The sequence below is a fragment of the Haliotis asinina genome, chromosome 3, assembly GCF_037392515.1.
Source record: "Haliotis asinina isolate JCU_RB_2024 chromosome 3, JCU_Hal_asi_v2, whole genome shotgun sequence".
NCBI classification, from domain to species: Eukaryota; Metazoa; Mollusca; class Gastropoda; order Lepetellida; family Haliotidae; genus Haliotis; species Haliotis asinina.
The window spans coordinates 56,092,118-56,105,610 of NC_090282.1; the positions used below are offsets into that span (position 1 = coordinate 56,092,118).

General features: G+C 40.4%; 1 protein-coding gene across 2 annotated transcripts; it reads right to left on the reverse strand.

The window, feature by feature from the left end:
- Nucleotides 1-837: 837 nt before the first annotated feature.
- On the reverse strand, nt 838-11,153 carry LOC137278195 (uncharacterized). 2 transcript variants are annotated; one of them, XM_067810395.1, is made up of 22 exons: nt 11,098-11,153; nt 10,281-10,538; nt 9,636-10,107; nt 9,395-9,438; nt 8,591-9,251; nt 8,347-8,402; nt 7,891-7,986; nt 7,660-7,779; nt 7,417-7,539; nt 7,220-7,294; nt 6,970-7,085; nt 6,615-6,719; nt 5,961-6,050; nt 5,626-5,754; nt 4,986-5,217; nt 4,687-4,833; nt 3,934-4,025; nt 3,713-3,786; nt 3,070-3,161; nt 2,685-2,847; nt 2,087-2,160; nt 838-1,831 (listed from the first exon to the last, which is right to left on the reverse strand). In XM_067810395.1, exons 2-22 carry the CDS (start codon nt 10,507-10,509, stop codon nt 1,818-1,820), a joined length of 3,204 nt encoding a protein of 1,067 aa, XP_067666496.1. In that variant the 5' UTR covers nt 10,510-10,538; nt 11,098-11,153; the 3' UTR covers nt 838-1,817. The 2 variants fall into 2 exon arrangements, with proteins under 2 accessions (XP_067666496.1, XP_067666497.1); XM_067810396.1 differs by having other exon boundaries at nt 11,094-11,128.
- Between the last annotated feature and the right edge of the window lie 2,340 nt (nt 11,154-13,493).

Below are 13,493 nucleotides of genomic sequence, written 5' to 3' on the forward strand. Positions count from 1 at the left end.
TACTGCCACGTGTAGTGGCTGTGTCTCTCACCTGGTACACTGTGTTTTAGTGCCAGGTGTACACTGGTTTAGTGCAAGGAGTACTGGCTGTGTCTCCCGTCTTGGACACCGAGTTTTAGTGCCGGGTTTGCTGGTTGTGTCCCCCGTCTGGGACACTGTTTTAATGCCAGGTGTACTTGCTGTGTCTCCCGTCTGGGACACCGAGTTTTAGTGTAAAGTTTACTGGTTGTGTCTCCCGTCTTGAACACTGTTTTAGTACCAAGTGTACTGGCTGTGTCTCACGTCTTGGACACTGTACTTTACTGCCACGTGTTCTGGCTGTGTCTCTCACCTGGTACACTGTGTTTTAGTGCCAGGTGTACACTGGTTTAGTGCAAGGAGTACTGGCTGTGTCTCCCATCTGGGACACCGAGTTTTAGTGCCGGGTTTGCTGGTTGTGTCCCCCGTCTGGGACACTGAATTTTAGTGCCAGGTTTGCTGGTTGTGCCCCCGTCTGGGACACCGGGTTTTAGTGTCAGGTTTACTGGTTGTGTCACCCGTCTTGAACACTGTTTTAGTACCGCGTGTACTGGCTGTGTCTCACGTCTTGGACACTGTGTTTTAGTGTCATGTGTACTGACTGTGTCTCTCATCTGGGACACTGTGTTTTAGTACCAGGTTTAGTAGTTGTGTCTCCCGTCTTGGACACTGTGTTTTAGTGTCCGGTTCCGTCTGGGACACTGTGTTTTAGTGCCAGGTTTACTGGTTTTGTCTTCTGTGACACTGTGGTATACTACCAGGTACACTGCCTGAATGTCTCGCGGCACTGAGACTACTATTCCCACGACGGAAAAAGTATAAGGCAAGAAGTAAGCCAATATTTATTCTCTATGAACATCTCCCATACTGAACAAAATAGTCAACCCATATGCAAGTTTAAGTTATACATATATCGACGCCTGCTCTTCTATGGCAGTTAAATAAACATTTTGCATGTACGAAACAACCAGAAATATTTCATGGAAGAAAATCCATGATGAGATTGTAAATTCGGTTGAACTCTGGTTGTAAACGGTACTCCACTTACAATACGGCGTTTCAGCATAATGGGAAGGACAGTCAACGTGATGACGGTTTCATGGATTTACAACTTCTGAGACCCACTGGTGTGCTCTAGACACGTGTACTAACATAATCACGGAGAACCGCGATTCGAACTCGTGATCATTATGGCGTTTAGGAATGTTTTAGGAGATAACTAACTTGTCAAGTCTTGCAGATTTTAGGACTTTTAGAAAGCATGGAATAATGAAGTAGTTTATTCTTCCCTACAGATTTGTTTAGTGAGAGATTCGAATGCAAATGTCATCTCCGTATTTAAAAAAAGAAATTCTAGAATGTTCGTGTAATTCACGTTCTGTATTAGTATCGACTACCAATCAGATCTTGCCTAGGATTAACACCTATATACCTGTCTGGTATACACATTGCACAATATCAGTACTTACGCAGGTAAATAATTAAATCAAAACAACGTGATTCAAAATTTACTGCTGAATATACTTATCAATATTATAACGCTACACATCTGAATGAAATCTTAACGGCTTATATACCGGTTCACAAGAGGACAAACTTATGACTTTGTCAAGACCAGATATATTTGTGATTTCAGTGATCATCGTCTTAACGTTTTTAGTTCTAAATGTATTCGTGCTTATATTCGTGACATTTAATTTTGATATGTTCATCATCTGACAAGTTTGTATTTTTAACGTTAGTACTGAACTAGAAACATTGAAATATATTCTTGAGTCCAAGAGTACATCTCTCTAGTCCTAGTGCCTTGTACCTGCAAAAAAGGTTCAGTAAGATTACTGTACTCAACATACTTTATTACATACTTTAGTAGAAATAAATGTAGTAACCGTTGCCTGAGGGAGACGCCCGGCCCTTAAAACATTTCCAGGTCTTAATGTTGCCTTTGCCAAAGCAATAAAATTGGCCTTTTTCGAGGCAGTTGTTACTGCGTATCTAACTAATATCCTTTATCATCAAACCATAAGGTTTAATAACGATTCTCTTATAAAATCTGTGATCCACTCACGTATTCTTCGCACTCGTCGCTTTGAGGGTCCATCAATTCTTTTTTCGAGCCAGTCCTTGAAGAGTACTCTGAAACTGTAAGATATTCATAAGCAATGACAATGTCAAATACACGTAGCGTTGTTACTTTTGATAGAAAAATAGAGAAAAGATATTCACAGTTATACTTTTTTAATATCATGGTATTTTATATATAAATCGTGTGTTCAATGCTGGGCAGACTATCTGCAATGCTCTTTTTTCCTGCGATGAAGACACAGAAGACTCAGGGCCAGCTTTAATGCCGTCATAGCGTTTCACTAAATACTTGGCCACACATAAATCTTTGAAGTATCTATCCATACCAATAACTTGCAATATCTGGAAAACTGATTATTCCGTTTCTTGTTAATGGTTTCAAATCTGCATTCCAAAACGTTCTTCCACAACATACACACATCCTACGAAACAATCTTACATATGGAGTCTTGGTCTCGATCCGCAATGCGTTCGTAGCATTACGATCTGTCGTAACTCTGTAATTTGTCATAATCTCAACAATGTCGTCGCTATGAATGTTTTGAGGATCGGGTCCCTGGTTATGCGGGTTTTTTTATTACCTTGTGTTGTCTTTCTGTATCACACACGACCCGGTAGGACGTCTCTGATATTCCCTCTCCAGTTTCTGCATCTCTCGATCGCCATACAACTGCCATTCACCTGACCCAACCTCCCACTGCCACACCCACTGTGACTGCCCCAGACCAGGTGCCTCTGCAGCAACTGTTTATTAGAGATGAAATTGTCTTAAGTTTACACCGGAAAAATATAAAAAAAACCCAAAAACTATTAACGTCGTTATGACAAAGCTTCTTAAAAAACCCCAAAAGGTAATTTCAAATAGGCAATCGTTACCCACTTCGTGTATATAATTTTTGTGTCATGTCCATAACAATCTGTAAATATCCATCAATATATATGTGGTTATGACAATGAACTATTTACGGCCATCTTGTAACGGTTGGTCAGGAGCGGCATCAGGTTCAGGGGAATTCATTTCAGTCTGAGTAAGCACCATCAAACAGTCTGCCGGATCCCTGGTCAGATAGACAGAAACAAATATCGTATTTTATCCCACCTCACATGTAATTTTTTTCTCATCGGCTAAGAGCTCTTCAGTTATTTTCAATGTACCCCATTTACAAGCGAGGTACATTTTAATGTACCCAGCTGCCAACGGCAACTCACTTGGTACTACGCGGTCGTTACTTCGGGGTTATCTCGAATGGCATTGGATCACGCATGATGGACGCTGGACGGAAATTACCGACGTTTTGCGAATGCAAGTCGATGAAAGGGAGATTTGTTTGGTTTTTATTGCGTCGTCTACAAAATCTAGCTTGGTGCTTGGTAAGATAAATACGTTTTTCACCAGTCCCATGAGATCCATGAGTTACCCTCGATGTTTGTTTATGTTCGAGGGTACATCAACACATGGTCCGCACCCCCACCCCCTCTCGTAATGTGTTCAGTATGTCATCCATTGGAACACATTGATCTTGTGATTAATGGATGAATGGACTCGTGGACCGGTAGAGAATATTGTTTGGAAAGTTGACAGTTTAAGCATTATGAAGTCTTCTTGTACCTGATAGACAAATCTAACTTGTCATCCTTCCCAAATCTGTATTCGTTGATGTGACCGTTTAGATGCCATCGGACCTACAGAAGAGTATTGTTTCACTCATTAATAAGGTCTATAGATGTATATAGATACACCAAGACGTTCATAATTTTCGCATTTATTTCAACAAGTTTCATATGAAACGTTTCTGCATGTTTAAAATATTTACAAGAATTTTGATTTACCTTTACTTTGCCCCGGTTGTTTTTGCGGATGACAACCCCTATGCCTCCTTTGCCTCCATCCTGGTCCAAATATTTTTCCTTCCAGTCCGACCCTGTGATTGGACATTGTGCGGACTCATTGAAGTGTAGAGTAGTACAAATGTCTAACTTGTCTTAATCTCACACAGCAACAGTGTTCTACGATACAGCCGGTTCCTACTAACAACGTGAAAACTGATGCTAGTGAACCTACATTTAATTACAGGTTATACTGAAAGGTGTGTCAAACTCAAGTCATTCGAAGTATTTATGTAAGTCCATTCGACTTCGACACAACTGTGTTTGACTGTATGTATTATATATGCAAAGTGTATAATTAATTATTGAGAAATGCCTTACACTTTGTAAAACTTCGAAGAGTGAGGATCAAACTGTGTGGACATTGACACTCATTGTCACACGGAAATACCAACGGGGTCAAGACATGACGTCAAGCACAGAGTGTGAATGACTTTGGGTTTACGCCGCTTTTAGCAACACCAAGGCCGGGGACACCAGAAATGGGCTTGACATGTTGTATCCATGAGGGGAATCGAACCCGGGCCTTCGGCGTGATGAGCGAACCCTTTAATCTAGTCTACCCAACCGCCCCTACAATCAGTATATGAAGATGATATTTTAAGCTCGAATGTTTAGCTGATAATAGAGATGTATCAAGAATACAGATTTGCATTAAAATTATGTAATTTCTTATGTTAATCTGTATTTCTTTACCTCTTGTAACCTCACAACCGATCTCTATCACCAGTTCCGATGGAGTTACTCTTGGTTGGTCGTGCACTACGATCACATCCCTTGCGTTCTGATAACCATACCGATACTGCTGACAATTGCCATTGTCCCATGCAACCCACAGCAGCTCTGTTGCAACAAACATATACACAGATGACAACTTTCAAATATGAAATGGAACAAACTCGTGATTTACATTTTTAACCATGCTATATCGATGGAATGTATAGTATTGTAATGCCTTACATTACTCTGACATTCATGATAGATTTAAAATTCACTTTTGTCATCGTCGTCCCCCTCAGTGTGATTGATGACCGTCCCTGGACCACCCGAGTCCTGGTTTCCCCATTTCCACTGGGGACCACGGACAACTCGAGATCCAAGTCGGGGCAGGCTCTCATCTTTGAATTCCACCACGTTTCGAAAGTTTTGGGTAAGACTCTCTGTAGAAAAGGCATGTCTGGCCAGTCTCTGCTCAATCTTTTCTTCAATTGCGGTAACAATTGATTCCTGAAGAAGCAATTAAGGTAAAGATACGTTCATCTGCTACCTTGAGACGATCGTTAAAGCCACAGTGTCACAGATTTTCGACAACAGTTTGGCCTATGTTACATATATTGGGGCATATGCATTCACTTTAGTTTCCTGTTGAGGCAATACAAGACCTGATTTTTCTTACGACCTGAAATGGATAATCGAAATTTGCCTACATGGAATGTAAACAATCGCTCGAACCCTCTAATGTAAAATGGTAATTTAAATACATAATTGTTTGGAATATACTTGCCTAAGAGCTAAAAGTTAGAATTATTAAAAGAATTTCATTATATATTTTTAGAGAAGAATCTGCGACATATTTCCTTTAAATGCTTGTTAAGAAAAAAGACACCGAATTGTGTAATGATTTGACAAATATACCTTGTCATCAGCGTCCAAGTGTTTATCTATTCCGTTTACTACGGCACTGATGTCATCAGAATCAACTTCGGTTTCGTCCTCAGATATCATCTTTTTCTTGATGACTGCATAGGATTGTCCAATAAGAACCTGCAAGTAAGTCCACACAAGTAGCATTAAGTGTTACATATACGAGTTAATCGACATAATACCGGTTTCCGACATTAAAAACTTACTGAATCTAACTTGTCACTTGTATGGGTTAAATAGAATGGCCGTGACAATTTACAGGTAAATACTTGATGGTTTTGTGAACAAGTATATATCAAAACATTTAATCATACTGCAAGAAATACCTGAATACGCTGGTACTTGCAAAGATGCCTAACGTCTTCACGTTCAACAAGCTTGCCGTTATCCATGCTTCCTAGAGTTTCCAGAAAGTCCTGAACATAACGAATTATACGTAACACATGAGACAATTTCATCATGTTACACATCTTCAATTGATTTAAAACTTTCTTGGTTTCAGGAATGTATGCAAAGTTTAAAGTATTGAGGCATATGTAAGTTTATTTCTTCGCCCGTGAAGGTCCCGGGGTAGAGTAGGCCTTCAGCAAAACATGCTTGCCATAAAAGGTGACTATGCTTATCGTAAGAGGCGACTACCGGGATTGGGTGGTCAGGCTCGCTGACTTGGCTGACAAATGTCATCGGTTCCCAATTGCGCAGATCGATGCTCATGTTTTTGGTCACTGGATTGTCTGGTCCAGACTCGATTATTTACAGACCGCCACCATATAGCTGGAATATTGCTGAATGCGGCGTAAAACTAAACTCACTAACTAAACAACTCACTAGTATATTTCTTAACATACATTTTCATCGTGCTTTTGCAGTTCCCGCCTTAAGGTCTCTGATGGATGGAAATCGAGACTAATTATTCACTGGCTGTGACGGTTTCAGTTTGCATTAGTTTAAAATGTAAAACAAACATAAATTAACTGTACCCTGTTTGTGTTGCCAATAGGAACCCAGACAAATGGATTAGGGAATGCGGTCTCGCTTTTCCTTTCATCGAATTCTTCCATCAGTCTGACAACCCGACGTTCTTCCTGTAATTCAATTCTTATTACGTTTTGGTTTACCATCAACAAAGTCAAAGATACAAATTAAGCGGACAAAAAAAACACACTCATAAGTCTATTTAGTTCAGTACCTGAATATGTCGTTTGCACTCAGTTGTAAAATTGATGTTGCAACGATAAATGAAGAAGTAAAATGGTTTTTATAGTGTCACGAATTTACCGCATGTGCCCACTGAAGTCGTGACCCAGATCCTTAAACATTTGGAATGCGACTCACGCTCTCCATATCCCCATCGTGTTCAGCACTTCCAAGCTCATCAACGGTACTTCCATCCGTAATGACGATTACTCTGGGTTGAACTCGATGAACACCCTTTATGTCTAGATCACCACCTGCACATTATACACAATATCTACAAAGCGGGATTGTTAGAGTTAGCATATACGAGGTTAGACGCCAGTCCGTTCCATAACCTAAGACAGATTTTAGTGTTGTGGTATAAGAAAGAAAGGTATAAGCAGCCTACCTCTTCCTAGAATGGTGCAAAGGCACACTAAAAGAGTTTCGAACATCCAAGAGCGTCCTCCAATTTGTAAGTTCTCTGGAAAAGTAAATTCACTTAAAACGTTGAGCATTGTAGAACTAATCAGAATGGTGAATCACGTGAATAAATCAGTTCTTTACGTGATCGTACATCATTTTATAGGAGAGAAACTGACTAACCTATGACAGCCCTGAGACTTGTGTAGTCATTACTGAGGTGATGAACGATGCGGGCGGGCCCTCCACAGGACACGATGGCTATGTTCTCCTCCATGTCATACTCGGCGGCAGCATCCTCAACTCCTGTACATGGACAAGACACGCACAGATTTAACTAAAGGTATGTTTCATTATATGCAGAATATTAAGGCGAAATTCCTGTTGTGGAGTCAAGAAACATCCGGCCTGATTGTAGTTACTCACCGTCTATAAACCTAAATGCGGTTTCTTTCATCTTTTTTATTCCTCGCTCGTTCATTGTGCTCGACGTGTCTAGACACAAGATGGTATGAAGGCCCATGGCAGTTGGAGGCATTGGAAGATCTATACATACCGAAACGAAACACAAATAATTTAGTTATACAGACATAGCATCAACTGTCACCTTGACAAATAATATACAGTTCAGATAAAACAAGCAATTTTGACGCCTACCATCCTTCATTGCAGATTCCACAGTGGACACCAATCTCTGGACCCCAGCTGACGTTCCTTGGACACCATAGCGACTGAGGAAATTTCTTGCCTTACCTAAGAATTTGAAAAGTATTAAACGTAATTACAACAACGTTTTTTTTAAGCCCCTAAGGCTATCAGCAACACACTTTGTTGAATATGAGATAAACTACACACCATTCTAGTGATCGTAATGGTGATGAAATAGCCTTATTTGAAAGGCTGGTTATTCTGGTAGAGTGGAATATGCCTACCCAATTAGCGAACACCTGCTGTTGTCACTGTTTTTTGGTGATCCATTCATCTAATTTTCACCTGTCATGTTAAACTCGTATCTGTTTCGTCGGACAATAGAGACTGAATATTCCTAGTGTTTGTGGAATATTGTTTAATCACGGTTTCGTTGTAGGTATGGATCTGTAACATTTCACTTACCACCAGTATTGCCCTCTAGTACCGAAGAATGCACGGGAAATGTTCCAACAGGTAAACTGGTTCGACAAAACATTAATAATGTTAAGAGTGAACACATATTTATGAATTACATAAACAATACGTTGCCCTTATGACCAACAAAAACATTTACAGAAGCTCCAACAGTGTTGTTTTGCAAAGGTAAATGATTTGATGATGATGGTATTACAGTGAATATACATGGAATAAGTGTTCAGCGACCTACCCAGAAGAATCATCTTCAGAGTGACTTTCCAGTGACGAGAATTCTAGACAAGTTTCATTTCTTGAAGTGCCGGATGACTTGAGGACAGGTTGGGCGACTGATGGTGAATGGTCTTTTCCCGTGTCCTCCTCTGACGACAGTGTTGGGGCAGACTGGTGTTCGGAATACATCTCAGATTGGGAATAGTTCGCCTGACTCTGTGTAGTTTCTTCGTCGCCTGAGAAGCAGTTTTCGTTTTGAGACAATTCCGACGTCGTCGATAGGGTGGTAAAAGAGTTTTCTAGTTGAGGTTGCCCCATCCCTGACTTTCCTTCAGACAAACCCGGCAATATGTGCTCTCCTTCATATTCAGTGTTCTCTTCTTCTTGTTCGACGCCTACGTCCGTGATGTTATCATTGCTATTTTGTGTCTTGTGCAAAGTAGTGCCATGGAGGGACACTAGCATATCATGCTGGCATGCTCTAATTTCATCAGAGATACCAATGCTCCTTCCATTCTTAGTTTGGTCGACTAACTGATGAACAGAGAGAGCCAGCTGCTCGACAGAGTGCCTTAGTTCCTTGTTGAATGCCTTCTGTTCATCAAACCGCTGCATAACATCGATCTTTTGACGGTGTATATCTTCTTCTAATAAGCCGAAACGAACATCAATCTCAGAATCTGAAAGCATATTAATTCCTGTCATTGTCAGCTGAAGGCTGATACAGTTAACAGGCAAGACAGGTACCAACCTGGTTAGTTACAGTGTTACCTGGTTAGTTACAGTTATATGATACATTCAGTGCAAGTTGTGATATTTTTACCGTTGAGTGAAGTGTCCAGAGTCTGTGACCCTCCCAGCTTGGAGCTGTTTGAACAAAAGTAAATCACACATTAAAGAAATACCAATGTAAGATATTTCTTCAGTTAACATCTATACAATCAAAACACAACACAGACGAAGTCACCAGGCAGTTCACCTTTACTATTACGTGATATTAAATTCACAAAATGAATACGAACAGGAAACAAATCCATTTGGAAGAGAAGGTATGATGTACTTACATCGTGCCCCCCTCTCGCGCAGTTACGACAGGTACATCTTCACTTTCAGTCTCCGATCCATATATGGTCATAGTAAATTCCATGCCTTCAGCTACGAAATCCTGCTCTTGGTCCTGTGCATGCAGAGTAACATCAAGTGAAATATTTGTGCTTGTGGACTCTGAAAACGCACATATCAAGATATGTTCCAGCTCACCAATACGGGATGCTAAGTTGTCAAATCCACCAGGACTGCGATGAAGGAGTTCTAGAGCAAACGGCTGACTTTGTACTCTAGTTATTTTAACTTGACATTCTTTCAGTAATGTCGCCGCAAGTCGTCTTAGTGACTCGAATCTGTTTTCACACAGCCTAAGGATAACGTCGATGAAAGAATCTTCTCGTTCTTCGCGAAGACATATCTCTGCAGTGTAGGTACAGGCATCATCTTGTGGGTGTTCCTCCCACGCAAGCGTGATGACAGTTTGATCAACTGAAAATATATTTATATATTAATGTATAGCATTAACAGAGAGGGTTCTCATTGTACTGTATTGGCATATTCACAAAAACTGTTTATGACAGCTGGAATGGGAATACACACCTCATAAACCATTCACTTATATTATTATCTTACATGAATTCTGGTATTAGTAAATGCATTGCCTGTTGTTTTTCTGTGATCTCGTAGTTGTTTCATTCCAGATTCATCTAGAGAAATCTGTACTGTCTGAAAATCTTCACTTAAGGCCATGGATCTGGTTCCTTTTAGTTCACTAAATACCAGGGTCACGTTGGGATCCCAGGTGTCACGAGCAGAGGTGTAACTCGTCTCCATCAGTTGTTGCAGCCGTTGTTGACTCTCCTTCTCATCTCGTTCCTTGTTTACGTCCATTTCACTGAGGTGATCATTCAGAGTATACGCTATCGAAAAACAAAATATGTCGACATATAGAAACTTTACAAATTGTCATAAGCGTTCGTTCGTTACGGTGAAGACCCAGGCTCGATTCTTAACGTGTGGAGCCCCCAACGTTATAACAATGTATTTTTACTAAAAGCGGCGTAAAACAATACACCCTGTGTTAGACAATTAGAAAAGTATAACATGCCTTTAAGATAAACAGTAATGTGAACAGACCAACAATAATTCAAATCATTTATGACACACAAATAATTATGAATCATTTTTCGCATGGTTGATGGTATTGTTTTCTGTGCGTTGTGGAAACGCATTCATGCGAGGCCTTTGCCACAACAGTGAAATGGCATGCATTTGCCATGTCTTTTCGGAACTCACAAGACATCCCGAGTTGTGTCCCTTTATTTGTCATGTAATGAATGAAGCTTTGATGTGAGTGACACTGATACGACTGCAGATCAACTGTGATTGCTTTAAAACGTTAGAATGATTCTTGGATTCTACCTAGGAAAATTTTCTTTGATAAAACAAATTGAAACCAAGTATAATGAACCTACTCACACCGCCATGTTTGCGTCTCTTTGTAGTTTCTGTTTGTGTCGTATTTTCCAGCTGGTGCTAATTTTAGACATGAAGTGGCAAACGGCAAACTGGGTGGCAGATACTACAGATATGGAATTCCCAGGGATCATAGCTGAGTTCGAGGAAAGATATAATGTCATATTGACCTGGACCATGGTTATATGACGAAAGAGGAAGCAAAATCGAAACGGCTATTCCTCGGGAAGACCTAGTTCTGGTCTTGTCTGGTTGTTTTATGCAACAGACTTGTGTCGGATCTATTCCTGTTATGTGTTTACACGTATTTGTTTCTAATAAATGTACAATTCAAAGTTATTATTAAGTTTAAGTGATATGCTTGAAGAGAAAATGGAGTGATATTGTGAATGATATTGGAATATAAACAATGGAAACGAGTCAACAGCTATATAATGAATAACTGATCATTTTAAAATATTACAGAATATAATATTGCCTCTTGTTATCATTTTATTCCTGGATTAACACACCCAGTTAGTCCCATGCAAGGTACCTTTGTAAACATCTAAAGATAATAAAGATGGGCCATGATGGTGTTCTTTGCTGGTGCACAATGATGGTGTATTAATTATGATGATGTACACTGCTGGTGTACAATGCTGCTGCACTGTGCCCCTGTACAATTGTGGCGTACTATGCTGATGTACTAGGCTAGTGTACAATGCTGTGTATATCCTGGTGCACTATCCTAATATACTGTGACGGTGTACTAGTCTCATGTACTATGCTGTGTACTATCCTGGTGTACTATGCTGATGTACTGTGCAGGTGTACTATGCTGATGTACTGGTATACAATGTTGGCGTACTACGCTGGTGTACTATGCTGATGTACTTTGCTGTGTACTATGCTGATGTTCTATGTTGATGTACTGTGCTGGTGTACTGTGCTGGTGCACTATGTTGGCGTACTATGATGATATACTATGATGATATATTATGATGATATACTACGCTGGTGCATTGTGTTGGTGTGTGATGCTGGCATGCTATGCTGGTGTACTATGATGGTGTTGTATGCTGATGTCATGTGTTGGTGTACTATGCTTGTGTACTATGCAGATATACTGTGCTGGCCTACTATGATGGTGTTGTATGCTGATGTCATGTGTTGGTGTACTATGCTTGTGTACTATGCAGATATACTGTGCTGGCCTACTATGATGGTGTTGTATGCTGATGTCATGTGTTGGTGTACTATGCTTGTGTACTATGCAGATATACTGTGCTGGCCTACTATGATGGTGTTGTATGCTGGTGTCATGTGTTGGTGTACGTACTATGCTGGTGTACTATGCAGATATACTGTGCTGGCCTACTATGATGGTGTTGTATGCTGATGTCATGTGTTGGTGTACTATGCTTGTGTACTATGCAGATATACTGTGCTGGCCTACTATGATGGTGTTGTATGCTGATGTCATGTGTTGGTGTACTATGCTCGTGTACTATGCTGGTGTACTATGGTGGTGTTGTATGCTGATGTCATGTGTTGGTGTACTATGCTTGTGTACTATGCAGATATACTGTGCTGGTGTACTATGATGGTGTTGTATGCTGATGTCATGTGTTGGTGTATTTTGCTTGTGTACTATGCAGATATACTGTGCTGGTGTACTATGATGGCGTTGTATGCTGATGTCATGTGTTGGTGTATTTTGCTTGTGTACTACGCAGATATACTGTGCTGGCGTACTATGATGGTGTTGTATGCTGATGTCATGTGTTGGTGTACTATGCTGGTGTACTATGCTGGTATACTGTGCTCGTGTACTATGATGGTGTTGTATGCTGATGTCATGTGTTGGTGTACTATGCTCGTGTACTGTGATGGTGTACTGGGCTTGTGTACTATGCTGGCGTACTATGCTCGTGTACTATGCTGATGTACTATGTTGGTGTACTATGCTGGTGTACAAAGCTGATGTACTATGCTGGTGTACTATGCTGATGTACTATGTTAGTGTGCTTTTCTGATGTACTGTGCTGGTTTAGTATGCTGATGTACTGTGCAGACGTAGCAAGCTAGTGTACTATACTGGTGTACTATGTTAATGTACTGTGCTGGTGTACCATGCTTGTGTACTGTGGATTGTGTCCACATTTTAAGTTAGACACATTACATATACAGTCATACTACTGCACCGTTATTTTAATGTTTAAATGTGTGGGGTATGGGTAGTTGAAAGCAGTGCAAGGAAGTTATGACACTTGTGCACCCAGTGCTATACCTGGGCTCGTGGAGACCACTTGTAACCTAGTCTAGTGCTTAAGGCGGTCGCTACTCCGGGTTCCATTCCCCACGTGGGTGGTACTAATGCATTCATTTATTAGTATTAGTGACTGAATCAAAGCAAG